General features: G+C 57.6%; 1 protein-coding gene across 1 annotated transcript; it reads left to right on the plus strand.

The window, feature by feature from the left end:
• Positions 1–544: 544 nt before the first annotated feature.
• On the plus strand, positions 545–13,470 carry ATP1B2 (ATPase Na+/K+ transporting subunit beta 2; the record flags this gene model as incomplete). Its single annotated transcript, XM_084224468.1, has 9 exons — positions 545–656; positions 3,737–3,865; positions 5,519–5,623; positions 8,216–8,421; positions 9,393–9,449; positions 9,853–9,876; positions 10,956–10,973; positions 12,426–12,524; positions 13,306–13,470. The coding sequence occupies 9 exons, from the start codon at positions 545–547 to the stop codon at positions 13,468–13,470; spliced, it is 915 nt and encodes a 304-aa protein (XP_084080594.1).
• Positions 13,471–15,468: the final 1,998 nt, after the last annotated feature.

A 15,468-nucleotide genomic window follows, 5' to 3' on the forward strand; every position in this document is an offset into this window, starting at 1 on the left:
TCATCATTAACCCTCCTTATTTGCATAAGGGGCGTGGCAAACAAAGCTTTAACACTCCCAAATCGAGCTTTAAACCCTCCTCATTTGCATAAGGGGCGTGGCAAACGAAGATTTAACACTCCCAAATTGATAATTAACCCTCCTCATTTGCATAAGGGGCGTGGCAAATGAAGCTTTAACACTCCCAAATCGATCTGTAACCCTCCTCATTTGCATAAGGGGCGTGGCCACATCCCTTTATAAACCACCCCGCGCAGAAGAGGCGGCACCAAAGCGGCTTTAAGCGGGGGGCGTGGCCTAAGAATCCCGTCGGGCGTGGCCTCGGTGGGGCGGGGCGTGATCAGAACTCCCCGTGGGCGTGGCCTCGGCGGGGCGGGGCGTGGCCTCCGAGCCCATAAAGGGCGGCGCCGGCGGCGGCCGCGGGGAGTCGCGGGTTCGAGTCCCGGCGGGAGCGGCGGCGACACCGGGCGGGAGGGGGGGGGGACCGGGGACAGCGGCGGCGACACCGGGCGGGGGGGGGGGGACAGCGGGGGGGTCCCCGAGCATGGCGCGGGACAAGGAGAAGCGGAGCTGCGGGCAGGTGGTGGCCGAGTGGCGAGCGTTCCTCTGGGACCCCCGCACCCGGCAGTTCCTGGGCAGGACCGGCTCCAGTTGGGGTGAGTTTGGGCTTTTTTGGGGTTTTGATTTTTTGGGGGGGGTGTCACCCCATCATTTCCCCCCCCCAATTATTTTTTTGGGGGTCCCCGTGATGGTGGGGTGAGGGGTGAGGGGGTTTTGGGGGTCCCCCCCCTCCTCCCCTCAACAGGTCGCTGTTAATGTGGGGGTGGGGGGGGATTTTGGGGTGTCCTTGGACCCCCCCATCCTAAAAATGGGAAAGACCCCCCTCAAATCAAGGGGAGGTGGGAGGGGGGCGCATTGACCCCCCTAAAGACCCCCAGCCCCCCCAATTTGTGCGTTAAATGAGGGGGGGGGGCTGCTCAGATCCCCCCTCGGGATGTGCCCAGACCCCCCCCAACCCCAAACCCCATCGGGGGGACCCCAAAACTGGCTGAGAATTGGGGACCCCCCCCCCCTTTAACGCCGCTTTTTTGGGGTGGGGGGGCGGAATTAACACAGGACCCCCAAAAAATGGGTGAAATTTGGGGGGGGGGCTGCTGAAAGACCCCCCCTCATTTCTTAGGGGGTGACCCCCCCAAAAATCCCCTTCCTCCCCCCCTCCAGGAGGAGAATTTTGGGGTTCAAAAGGACAAATTGGGGGGGGCGGGGGGGGGCGGGGGTGGCTCTGTGGCCCCCCCCCCCCCCCATCTGTCGCGCTGTGGCGACAAAAGTAGGTCACGGTCGGGGGTGGGGGATGGGAACGGCGGGGACCCCCCCCAAACAGGGGGGGGCTGGACCAGATGGACCCCCCCCCATGGCGGGGGAGCCCCCAAAATTGGGGTGGGGGGGTGGGGAACCCCCAAATCCCCCCCCAGACCCCTCCCCCCCCCGCAGGGCCAGATGGCTCCGGGGGGATTTAAACGTCTGGGGGGGGATCGGGGGGGGCTCGGGGGAGTTTTGGGGGGGTCCGCGAGTCTGGGGGGGCTCGGGTTGGTTTGGGGGGACTTTAGGGGGATTTTGGGGGGGCTCCGAGTGGAGATTTGGGGGGCTCGGGGCGGATTTTGGGTTTTTTTTAATGGGATTGGGGCGATTTTGGGGCGTTCGGGGCGATTTTTTTTGCGGGGGGGGGAATTTGGCGTTTCTGGGGTGAATTCATGAAAATTTGGGGTGTCCGGGGTGGATTTTTGGGGTTTTTTTATGGGATTGGGGCAGTTTTGGGGGGTATTTGGGGCAGTTTTGGGGGTATTTAATGTCTATGGGGTGAATTCATAAAAATTTGGGGTGTTCAGAGCCATTTTGGGGGGGCGTTTGGGGCAATTCTGGGGTTTTTTTGATGTTCATGGGGTAAATTAATGAAATTTTGGGGTGTCCGGGGCAGTTTGGGGGTTTTTAAATGGGATTGGGGCAGTTTTGGGGGATATTTGGGGCAGTTTTGGGGGTATTTAATGTCTATGGGGTGAATTAATGAAAATTTGGGGTGTTCAGAGCCATTTTTGGGGGGCATTTGGGGCAATTTTGGGGTTTTTTTATGTTTATGGGGTAAATTAATGAAAATTTGGGGCGTCTGGGGCGGATTTTGGGGTTTCTTAATGGGATTGGGGCTGAATTTGGGGTATTTAATGTCTATGGGTTGAATTCATGAAAATTTGGGGTGTCCAGAGCCATTTTTGAGGGGACATTTGGGGCAATTTTGGGGCAGTCTGACGTTTATGGGGTAAATTCACAATAATTTGAGGGGTTTGGGGCGGATTTGGGGGTTTTTAATGGGATCGAGGCAGTTTTGGGCTATCTGGGGCAGTTTTGGGGTTATTTATTGTCCATGGGGTAAATTCATGAGAATTTGGGGTGTCCAGGGCAGTTTTGGGGGCATTTGGGGCAGATTTGGGGGTTATTTGCTGCTAATGGGGTAAATTAACGAGAATTTGGGTTTTTTGGGGCTGTTTTTGGGATTTTTTATGGGATTGGGGCGTTTTGGGGTGTTCAGGGCATTTTTGGCGTGTATTTGGTGCCAACGGGGTAAATTTGGGGTTTTTTTGAAGGATTTGGGGCAACATTTGAAGGGTTAAGGGAATTTTTGGGGCATTTTGGGGTTCTGGGGCAGCTTTTGGGGGATTTTGATGCCGTTGGGGTATTTTTGGAGGGGTTTGGGGCATTTTTGGGGTTCCAAACCCCAAATTCGCCCTCTCAGAGCTGATCCTGATCTTCCAAAGTGAATTTATTGGGATTTATCCCCAAATTTGGGGATTTCCCCCCATTTTTATTGGGATTTTTTGGGATTTCAACCCCTGGGGCGTTTTCCCTCCCGGGGGGTTCAATTTTGGGGTTCCCGACCCCCCAAATTCGCCCCCCAGGGCTGATCCTGCTGCTCTACCTGGTGTTTTACTTCAGAATTTACACCAAATTTGGGGATTTTCACCCATTTTTGGGGGGATTTTTTGGGATTTCAACCCCTGGGGGGTTTTCCCTCCCGGGGGGTTCATTTTTGGGGTCCCCGACCCCCCAAATTCGCCCCTCAGGGCTGATCCTGCTGCTCCAACCTGATTAATTTTGGGATTTATCCCCAAATTTGGGGATTTTTCAACCTTTAATGGTGTAATTTTGGGGGTTTTCTCCCTATTTCGCGTGGGATTTTTGGGTTTTTTTTCCCCCATTTCGGGTGGAATTTTTGGGATTTCTGCCCCCTGGGGGTTTTCCCTCACGGGGGGTTCAATTTTGGGGTCCCCGACCCCCCAAATTCGCCCCCAGGGCTGATCCTGCTGTTCTACCTGGTGTTCTACATTGGAATTTACACCAAATTTGGGGATTTTCACCCATTTTTGGGGGGATTTTTTGGGATTTCTGCTCCCTGGGGGGTTTTCCCTCACGGGGGGTTCAATTTTGGGGTCCCCGACCCCCCAAATTCACCCCCCAGGGCTGATCCTGCTGCTCCAACCTGATTAATTTTGGCATTTATCCCCAAATTTGGGGGTTTTCACCCTTTAATGGTGTAATTTGGGGGTTTCCCCTCATTTCGGGTGGGATTTTTGGGGTTTTTTTCCCCCATTTCGGGTGGGATTTTGGGGGTTTCTGCCCCCAGGGGGGTTTTCCCTCCCGGGGGGTTCAATTTTGGGGTCCCCGACCCCCCAAATTCGCCCCCCAGGGCTGATCCTGCTGTTCTACCTGGTGTTTTACGGGTTCCTGGCCGGGCTCTTCGCCCTCACCATGTGGGTGATGCTGCAGAGCGTCGACCCCCACGTGCCCAAGTACCAGGACCGGCTGCTGACCCCCGGTGAGACTGGGGGGCGTCTGGGGAGGGGTCTGGGGGCGTCTGGGGAGGGGTCTGGGGGGGGGATCCTGGATTTGGGGTCCTGGGGGGGTCCTGGATTGGGGTCTGGGGGAGATTTGGGGTCCTGGATTTGGGGACCTGGATTTGGGGTCCTGGATTTGGGGTCCTGGGGGAGGGTCCTGGATTTGGGGTCCTGGGGGGGTCCTGCATTGGGGTCTGGGGGGGTCCCTGGGTGGGGGTCCTGGATTTGGGGTCCTGGGGGGGGGGTCCTGGACTGGGGTCTGGGGGGGATTTGGGGTCCTGGATTTGGGGTCCTGGGGGAGATTTGGGGTTCTGGATTTGGGGTCCTGGGGGAGTCCTGGATTGGGGTCTGGGGGGGGGGTCTGGGGGGCGCCTGGATTTGGGGTCCTGAGGGGGTCCTGGATTAGGGTCTGGGTGGGGATTTGGGGTCCTGGATTAGGGTCTGGGGGAGATTTGGGGTCCTGGATTTGGGGTCCTGGATTGGGGTCTGGGGGGGGATTTGGGGTCCTGGGGGCGTCTGGGGAGGGGTCCTGGGGGGGCCTGGGGGGGGGTCATGGATTTGGGGTCCTGGGGGTGTCCTGGATTGGGGTCTGGGGGGGATTTGGGGCCCTGGATTGGGGTCTGGGGGGGATTTGGGGTCCTGGATTTGGGGTCCTGGGGGGCGGTCCTGGGGGGGGGGGGGGGGGGTCATTGATTTGGGGTCCTGGATTGGGGGTCCTGGATTTGGGGTCCTGGGGGGATCCTGGATTGGGGTCTGGGGGAGATTTGGGGTCCTGGATTTGGAGTCCTGGGGAGGTCCCTGGGTGGGGGTCCTGGATTTGGGTTTGGGGGGAATTTGGGGCCCTGGATTGGGGTCTGGGGGGGATTTGGGGTCCTGGATTTGGGGTCCTGGGGGGGGGTTATGGATTTGGGGTCCTGGATTTGGTGTCCTGGATTTGGGGTCCTGGGCGGATCCTGGATTGGGGTTTGGGGGGGATTTGGGGTCCTGAATTTGGAGTCCTGGGGAGGTCCCTGGGTGGGGGTCCTGGATTTGGGGTCTGGGGGGGCCTGGGGGGGGTCCTGGATTTGGGGTACTGGGGGGGTCCTGGATTGGGGTTTGGGGGGGATTTGGGGTCCTGGATTTGGGTTCCTGGATTGGGGTCTGGGTGGGGGGTCCTGGATTTGGGGTCTTGGATTTGGGGTCCTGGATTTGGGGTCCTGGATTTGGGGAAGGCTTTGGGGGGGATTTGGGACCCCCCGTGTGTCTTCCCTGCCCCTCCCCCCCACGTCCTCCTGTGACCCCTTTGTGTCACCCTCGCCTCCTCACCCCGTGTGACCTCCCTGTGGCACCTCCTCCTGATGGCCCCAATGTCCCCATTGTCCTCAATGTCCCCCCAATGTCCTCAATGTCCCCCCAATGTCCCAAATCCCCCCAATGTCCCCCCAATGTCCCCAACCCCCAAAGTCCCCATTGCCCCCAATCCCCCCATTGTCCCCAATCCCCCAATGTCCCCAGTGTCCCCAACGTCCCCCCGATGTCCCCAATCCTCAGATGTCCCCAACGTCCCCCCAATGTCCCCAATCCTCCCAATCCCCCTGATGTCCCCAATCCCCCCAATGTCCCCAATGTCCCCAACGTCCCCCCGCTGTCCCCAGGGCTGATGATCCGTCCCTGCACCGAGGGTCTCGATGTCACCTTCAACGTGAGCCAGAGCCAGACCTGGCACCAGTACGTGAGAGCCCTGCACCAGTTCCTGGAGCGTGAGTGCACTGGGGGCACTGGGAGGGACTGGGAGGGACTGGGAGGGACTGAGATCAAACTGGGAGGGACTGGGATCAAACTGGGAGGGACTGGGGGGGACTGGGAGGGGCTGGGATCAAACTGGGAGGGACTGGGAAGGACCAGTCCCATACTGGGATGACCCTACCCATACTGGGATGGCACCAGTTGCTCTCGGGGCTGCTCCCAGTTCCATACTGGGATGACCCTACACATACTGGGATGAGCCTACCCATACTGGGCGGGCACAAATCGCCCTCAGGGCTGCTCCCAGTCCGTACTGGGATGACTCTGACCCATACTGGGACGACTCTGACCCATACTGGAATGGCACCAGGTGGTCTCAGGGCCGCTCCCAGTCCATACTGGAATGACGCTACCCATACTGGAATGGCTCTAACCCATACTGGGATGGCCTTACCCATACTGGGATGACCCTATCCATACTGGAGTGACCCTACCCATACTCAGATGACCTTACCCATACTGGAGCATGACACATCCACACTGGGATGACCCTAACCGATACTGGGATGGCCTTACCCATACTGGAACATGACATATCCATACTGGGATGACCTTACCCATACTGGGATAACCTTACCCATACTGGAACATGACATACCCATACTGGAATGACCTTACCCATACTGGGATAACCTTACCCATACTGGAACATGACATATCCATACTGGAATGACCTTACCCATATTGGAACATGACATATCCATACTGGGATGACCCTAGCCCATCCTGGGATGGCACCAGTCATGCTCAGGGCCGCTCCCAGTCCATACTGGGATGACCCTAACCCATACTGGCATGACCTTACCCATACTGGGATGACTCTAGCCCATACTGGGATGACCCTAACCATACTGGGATGACCCATACCCATACTGGAGCATGACATATCCATACCGGGAAGACCTTACCCATACTAGAATATGACATATCCACACTGGGATGACCCTACCCATACTGGGATGACCCCACCCATACTAGCATGACCTTACCCATACTGGAACATGACATATCCATACTGGGATGACCCTCACCCGTACTGGGATGACCCTAACCCATACTGGGATGTCCCTTCCCAGCGTACAACGACACGGTGCAGGCCGCCCGCAATGCCGCGTGCACGGCCGGGCGCTACAACGAGCAGCCGGACGACGCGGTGCCCAACTACCCCAAGCGCGCCTGCCGCTTCGAGCGCTCCCAGTCCGTACTGGGACGGCTCCAGTGGCTCTTGGGGCCACTCCCAGTCCGTGCTGGGATGACATTACCCATACTGGGATGACCCTACTCATACTGGGATGACTGTAACTCATACTGGGATGACCCTACCCATACTGGGATGACTCTAACCCATACTGGGATGACCTTACCTATACTGCAGCATGACATATCCACACTGGGATGACCCTAACCCAAACTGGGATGACCCTAACCGTACTGGGATGTCCCTTCCCAGCGTACAACGACACGGTGCAGGCCGCCCGCAATGCCGCGTGCACGGCCGGGCGCTACAACGAGCAGCCGGACGACGCGGTGCCCAACTACCCCAAGCGCGCCTGCCGCTTCGAGCGCTCCCAGTCCGTACTGGGACGGCTCCAGTGGCTCTTGGGGCCACTCCCAGTCCATACTGGGATGACATTACCCATACTGGGATGACCCTACCCATACTGGGATGACCCTACCCATACTGGGATGACCCTACCCATACTGGGATGACTGTAACCCATACTGGGATGACTCTAACGCATACTGGGATAACCCTAAGCGTACTGGAACACAACAAACCCATACTGGGATGACTCTAACCCATACTGGAATGACCCTAACCCATACTGGGATGACTCTAACTCATACTGGGATGACCTTACCCATACTGGAATGACTCTAACCCATACTGGAACACAACACACCCATACTGGGATGACCCTACCCATACTGGAGCATGACATATCCACACTGGGATGACCCTAACCGATACTGGGATGGCCTTACCCATACTGGAACATGACATATCCATACTGGGATGACCTTACCCATACTGGGATGACCTTACCCATACTGGAACATGACATATCCATACTGGGATGACCTTACCCATACTGGGATGACCTTACCCATACTGGAACATGACATATCCATACTGGAATGACCTTACCCATATTGGAACATGACATATCCATACTGGGATGACCCTAGCCCATCCTGGGATGGCACCAGTCATGCTCAGGGCCGCTCCCAGTCCATACTGGGATGACCCTAACCCATACTGGCATGACCTTACCCATACTGGGATGACCCTACCCCATACTGGGATGACCCTACCCATACTGGGATGACCTTACCCATACTGGGATGACCCCACCCATACTGGCATGACCTTACCCATACTGGAGCATGACATATCCATACTGGGATGACCCTAACCCATACTGGGATGACCCTAACCCATACTGGGATGACCCTAACCTGTACTGGGATGACCCTAACCCATACTGGGATGACTCTAACCCATACTGGGATGACCCTACCCATACTGGGATGTCCCTCCCCAGCGTACAACGACACGGTGCAGGCGGCGCGCAACGCGGCGTGCGCGGCCGGGCGCTACAACGAGCAGCCGGACGACGCGGTGCCCAACTACCCCAAGCGCGCCTGCCGCTTCGAGCGCTCCCAGCTCGGGCCCTGCGCCGGCCTCGGCCCCCACGGCGACTACGGCTACGGCAGCGGGCGGCCCTGCGTGCTGGTCAAGGTCAACCGGGTGAGGCGCTGGGGGCACTGGGAGGGACTGGGAGGGACTGGGAGAGCTGGGAGGGACTGGGAGGGACTGGGAGGGACTGGGAGAGCTGGGAGTGGGAGTGCTGGGAGGGACTGGGAGCACTGGGATGGACTGGGAGGGACTGGGGGATACTGGAGCACTGGGAGGGACTGGGAGCGCTGGGACTGGGAGTGCTGGGAGGGACTGGGATGGACTGGGAGCGCTGGGACTGGGAGTGCTGGGAGGGACTGGGATGGACTGGGAGGGACTGGGATGGACTGGGAGGGACTGGGAGGGACTGGGGGATACTGGGAGCACTGGGAGGGACTGGGAGCGCTGGGACTGGGAGTGCTGGGAGGGACTGGGAGCGCTGGGACTGGGAGAGCTGGGATGGACTGGGAGGGACTGGGAGTGCTGGGACTGGGAGTGCTGGGAGGGCCTCGGATGGAGTGGGAGGGACTGGGAGCACTGGGAGGGACTGGGAGTGCTGGGAGGGACTGGGGGATACTGGGAGCACTGGGAGGGACTGGGAGCGCTGGGACTGGGAGTGCTGGGAGGGACTGGGGGATACTGGGAGCACTGGGAGGGACTGGGGGCACTGGGATGGAGTGGGAGGGACTGGGAGAGCTAGGATGGTCTGTACTTGTCCATACTGGTTCATACTGGTCTGTACTGGTTCGTACTGGTTCATACTGGTCTGTACTGGTCCATCATGGCCCATGGTGGTTCATACTGGTTCATACTGGTCCATACTGGTTCATACTGGTCCGTACTGGTCCATACTGGTCCATACTGGTTCATACTGGTCCATACTGGTCTATACTGGTCCATCATGGCCCATGGTGGTCCATACTGGTTCATACTGGTTTATACTGGTTCATACTGGTTTATACTGGTCCATACTGGTTTGTACTGGTCCATCATGGCCCATACTGGTTTATACTGGTTCATACTGGTCTGTACTGGTCCTGCAGGTCATCAACTTCTTCCCGGGCAAGAACAAGAGCATCAACATCGTCTGCGCCGCCAAGGTGACGTCACTGTCCCCTCCCGGTGTCCCCACCCCCCTCGGTGTCCCCAGGTGTCACCTCAGGTGTCCCCCAGTGTCCCCCTCATGGCACCCCCAGTGTCCCCAGTGTCCCCAGTGTCCCCCTCAGTGTCCTCTCGGTGTCCCCAGTGTCACCTCAGGGTGTCCCCTTGGTGTCTCCCCAAAAATGTCCCCAATGTCCCCCCAATGTCCCCTCAATGTTCCCAATGTCCCCCAATGTCCCCCAATGTCCCCTCAATGTCCCCTCAGTGTCCCCTCAGTGTCCCCCAATGTCCCCCAATGTCCCCAAATGTCCCCATTGTCCCCAATGTCCCCAAATGTCCCCAATGTCCCCCATTGTCCCAAATGTCCCCATTGTCCCCTCACTGTCTCTTGTCTCTGCCCAGCGGCCCCGGACCAAGGGTGACCTGGTAAGGGGAGGGAGGTCCCAAAATCTGCTTTTTTCACCCCAAATCCCTCTAGGAATCCCAAAATCCGCTTAATTCACCCCAAAATCCCTTTAGAATTCCCAAAACTGGGAAGATCCACCCCAAAATCCCTCTAGGAACCCCAAAATCCCAGAGTTTCACCCCAGAATTCCTCTAGGAATCCCCAAAATCTGCTTAATTCACCCCAAAAACTCTCTAGGAATCCCAAAATCTGCTTTTTTCACTCCAAAGTCTTTCTAGGAATCTCAATATAGCAGAGTTTCACCCCAAAATCCCTCTGGGACTCCCCAAATCTGCTGCTTTCATCCCAAAATCTCTTCAGAACTCCCAAAAATTGGGGACTTTCACCCCCCAGAATTCCTCTGGGAATCCCAAAATTTATTTAATTCACCCCAAAATCTTTCTGGGAATCCCCAAATCTGCTTAATTCACCCCAAAATCCTGTTGGGTGTCCCCAGAGCTTCTGTGTCCCCAATGTCCCCTTGTCCCTCTCACTGTCCCCAATGTCCCCAATGTCCCCAGTGTCCCCATGTCCCCCCAATGTCCCCAATGTCCCCAGTGTCCCCAGTGTCCCCAATGTCCCCATGTCCCCCCAGTGTCCCCAATGTCCTCAATGTCCTCAATGTCCTCAATGTCCCCAATGTCCCCAATGTCCCCAGTGTCCCCAATGTCCCCTCAGTGTCCCCTCACTGTCCCCAATGTCCCCAATGTCCCTCTCACTGTCCCCAGTGTCCCCCCAATGTCCCAAATGTCCCCCCAGTGTCCCTCTCATTGTCCCCAATGTCCCCCCAATGTCCCCAGTGTCCCCAGTGTCCCCATGTCCCTCTCACTGTCCCCAATGTCCCCAGTGTCCTCCCAATGTCCCCATTGTCCCCATTGTCCCCAATGTCCCCATGTCCCTCTCACTGTCCCCAATGTCCCCCCAATGTCCCCATGTCCCTCTCAGTGTCCCCAATGTCCCCCCAGTGTCCCCAATGTCCCCAATGTCCCCAATGTCCCCAATGTCCCCAATGTCCCCATGTCCCTCTCACTGTCTCTCTCTCGCTGCCCGCGGGGCCCAGGGACAGTCGGCCACCACCGTAAGGGAACTGGGATGGACTGGGAGGGAACTGGGATGGACTGGGATGGACTGGGATGGACTGGGAGGGAACTGGGATGGACTGGGATGGACTGGGAGGAACTGGGAATGGACTGGGATGGGACTGGGATGGACTGGGATGGACTGGGAATGGACTGGGAATGGACTGGGATGGACTGGGAGGGACTGGGAGGAACTGGGAATGGACTGGGATGGGACTGGGATAGACTGGGAGGGTCTGGGACGGACTGGGACAGACTGGGATGGACTGGGATGGGACTGGGATAGACTGGGAATGGACTGGGAATGGACTGGGAATGGACTGGGATGGACTGGGATGGACTGGGATAGACTGGGGGGGACTGGGAGGGACTGGGAGGGACTGGGAATGGACTGGGATGAAACTGGGGGACATTGGGGACACTGGGGGGACACTTTGGGGGGACAAACTGGGGGGCACTGGGACAAACTGGGGCAAACTGGGACCGACTGGGGGGAATTGGGATGGACTGGGACAAACTGGGGGACACTGGGGACATTGGGGGGACACTTTGGGGGGACAAACTGGAGGGCACTGGGACAAACTGGGACAAACTGGGGGACATTGGGGGGACAAACTGGGGGGCACTGGGACAAACTGGGACAAACTGGGGGGGAATTTGGGGGCGATAAAAGGGGGGGGTCCTTGGGGCTATTTGGGGGAGTCCTGGGGGTCTTTGGGGTCACTTTTGGGGGGGTTTGGGGGGAATTTGGGGGGGGTTCTTGGGGGGGATTTTGGGGGGGGCTCCTGGGGGTATTTGGGGGGGTCCCGGGAATATTTTGGGGGTCCCAGGGGGGTTTTAGGGGCGAATTTATTGGGGGCTCTTGGTTTTTTTTTGGGGGGGGGTGCTGGGGCTATTTTGGGGGTCATTTTTGGGGGTCCTAGGAGGGTTTCGGGGGGAAATTAAGGTGGGGGGGGGGGTCTTGGGAATATTTTAGGGGGTCCTGGGAATATTTTTCGGGGGGTCCTGGGAGTATTTTGGGGTTCCTGGGAATATTTTGAGGGGGGGTCCTGGAAGAATTTTGGGGGTCCCTGGAATATTTTCGGGGGGGGGGGAGGTCCTGGGGGTATTTGGGGGGGGGGTCCTGGGGGTAATTTGAGGGCGAATCTTGGGAATATTTTGGGGGTCCCTGGAATATTTTGGGGAGGGGGGTCCGTGGAATATTTGGGGGGCTCCTGGAGGTATTTTGGGTCCTTTTTTGGGGGTCCCGGGTGGTCTTTTTTTTGGGGGGGGGTTGTGGTCAGGAAGATTTTTAGGATCATTTTTTGGGGGGGTCCTGTTGCTCTTTTAGGGGGTTTTGGGGGGGATACGGAGTTGGGGATTTTTTTGGGGGGTCTGGGGGGTCGGGGGGGTGTGTCCCCCCCCATCCCCACCCGAGGGGACATTTGGGGACCCCCGGTGTCCCCCCCCAGCGCGAGGAGGACGCGGCCCTGCTGGGCCCCATGCAGCTCTTCCCCCCCAACGGCACCATCGACCTCATGTACTTCCCCTACTACGGGAAACGCGTCCACGTGAGCACCCCAAAAACCCCAAAACCGCCCCAAAAAACCCCAAAACCTGGGACCCCTCTGGGGGGGTGGGGGAGACCCCGAAATCCCCCGGGGAGGGGGCTGGGGTGGGGCTGGGGTACCCCAGAGGGGTTTGGGGGGGATTATGGGGGATTTTGGGGAGGTTTGGGGTTCCCCAAAGGGGTTTTGGGGTGAATTTGGGGAGTTTTGGGGTGCCCCAAAGGGGTTTTAGGGGGATTTCCTGGAGGTTTGGGATGACCCCAAGAGGTTTTGGGGGGATTTTGGGGAGGTTTTGGGGGGATTTCCTGGAAGTTTTGGATCTCCCAAAGGGGTTTTGGGGGGATTTGGGGGAGGTTTTTGAGTTTTTCTTGGAGGTTTTGGGGTCCCCCTAAGGGGTTTTCGGAGGATTTTGGGGATCATCTGAAAATGAGATTTTTGGGATTTTCTGGACATCCAAATCCTTGGGAACGGGGATTTAGGGGATCCCCTGTACCCCCGCCCCTGTGAATGTGGATTTTGGGGATCCCCTGGACACCTGCTCCTGGGAATTGGGAATCTTGAGGATCATCTGAAAATGAGATTTTTGGGAATTTCTGGACATCCAAATCCTTGGGAATTGGGATTTTGGGAATCCCCTGTACCCCTGCCCCCATAAATCAGGATTTTGGGGATCCCCCTGTACCCCCGCCCCCATAAATCAGGATTTTGGGAATCCCCTGTACCCCCATCCCCCTGAATGTGGATTTTGGGGATCCCCCCGAACCCCTGTCGTCCCCCTCCCCAGGTGAACTACACGCAGCCGGTGGTGGCCGTGCAGTTCTCCAACGCCACGGCCAACGTGGATCACCACGTGGAATGCCGCCTCAACGCCGCCGGCCTGCGCACCGACGACGAGCGCGACAAGTTCGCCGGGCGCGTGGCCTTCCGCCTGCGCATCAACCGCGACTGACCCCGCCCCCCGCCCCCCGTAGCCCCCCGGCTCCTCCCCCGCCGCCGCCGCCCCCCCCAGCTCGGGTCTAATCGCCCGCCCCGCCCCCGTCGGGATGCTCCTAATCCGAGGATAATAAATGTACATAGATATTTTTTATATGATAAATCTATTAAACGGTGCAGTAGGGCCCTGGCTCGACCCCTCCCGACTCCCTCGTGGCCCGAAATTGGTCGTGGTTTGTGTTTGGGGTTTGGGGATTGGGGGGGTTTTGGGGGAGTTTTGGGGGGTTTGTGGGTGTTTGGGGGGGATTAGTGATGTTGGGGGAGGGCAAGATGGCCGCCGGTCAAGATGGCCGCCGGTCAAGATGGCTGCCAGTCAAGATGGCCGCCTGTCAAGATGGCCGCTTGTCAAGGTGGCTGCCTCTCAAGATGGCTGCCTATCTAGATAACCACCTGCCAAGAGGCCACCTGTCAAGATGGCTGCTGGTAAAGATGGCTGCCTACCAAGATGGCCACTGTCAACATGGCTGCCTCTCAAGATGGCTGCCTACCAAGATGGCCACTGTCAACATGGCTGCCTCTCAAGATAGCCGCCTCTCAAGATGGCTGCCTATCAAGATAACCACCAGCCATGATGGCCACTGTCAAGATGGCTGCCTGTCAAGATGGCTGCCTCTCAAGATGGCCGCTCTCAAGATGGCCACTCTCAAGATGGCCGCTCTCAAGATGGCCACTCTCAAGATGGCTGCCTCTCAAGATGGCCGCTCTCAAGATGGCCGCTCTCAAGATGGCTGCCTCTCAAGATGGCCACTCTCAAGATGGCCGCCTCTCAAGATGGCCACTCTCAAGATGGCCACTCTCAAGATGGCCGCAGTCAGGATGGCCACTCTCAAGATGACTGCCTATCAAGATGGCCACTCTCAAGATGGCCGCCTATCAAGATGGCCACTCTCAAGATGGCCACTCTCAAGATGGCTGCCTCTCAAGATGGCCACTGTCAAGATGGCCACTCTCAAGATGGCCGCTCTCAAGATGGCCGCTCTCAAATGGCCGCTCTCAAGATGGCCACTCTCAAGATGGCCGCTCTCAAGATGGCTGGCTGTCAAGATGGCTGCTCTCAAGATGGCCGCTCTCAAGATGGCTGGCTGTCAAGATGGCCGCTCTCAAGATGGCTGCCTCTCAAGATGGCCGCTCTCAAGATGGCCACTCTCAAGATGGCCGCTCTCAAGATGGCTGGCTGTCAAGATGGCCGCTCTCAAGATGGCTGGCTGTCAAGATGGCCACTCTCAAGATGGCCGCTCTCAAGATGGCTGGCTGTCAAGATGGCCACTCTCAAGATGGCCGCTCTCAAGATGGCCGCCTCTCAAGATGGCCCTCTCAAGATGGCCACTCTCAAGATGGCTGCTCTCAAGATGGCCACTCTCAAGATGGCTGGCTGTCAAGATGGCCACTCTCAAGATGGCCGCTCTCAAGATGGCCACTCTCAAGATGGCCACTCTCAAGATGGCCGCTCTCAAGATGGCCACTCTCAAGATGGCTGCCTGTCAAGATGGCCACTCCCAAGATGGCCACTCTCAAGATGGCCACTCTCAAGATGGCCGCTCTCAAGATGGCCACTCCCAAGATGGCCGCTCTCAAGATGGCCACTCTCAAGATGGCCGCTCTCAAGATGGCCGCTCTCAAGATGGCCGCCTCTCAAGATGGCCACTCTCAAGATGGCCGCTCTCAAGATGGCCACTCTCAAGATGGCTGCCTGTCAAGATGGCCACTCTCAAGATGGCTGCTATCAAGATGGCCGCTCTCAAGATGGCTGCCTGTCAAGATGGCCGCTCTCAAGATGGCCGCCTGACAAGATGGCTGCCATGGGTGAGGAGTGAGGACCAAGAATTGATGATTTTTTGGGGTTTATTTGTTCAATTTTGGGTTTATTTGTTCAATTTTGGGTTTATTTGTTCAATTTTGGGTTTATTTGATGATTTTTTGGTGGTTTTGGTCGATTTTTCGTGTTTATTTATTG

The sequence above is a fragment of the Fringilla coelebs genome (assembly GCF_963513975.1).
Source record: "Fringilla coelebs genome assembly, chromosome: 38".
NCBI lineage: Eukaryota > Metazoa > Chordata > Aves > Passeriformes > Fringillidae > Fringilla > Fringilla coelebs.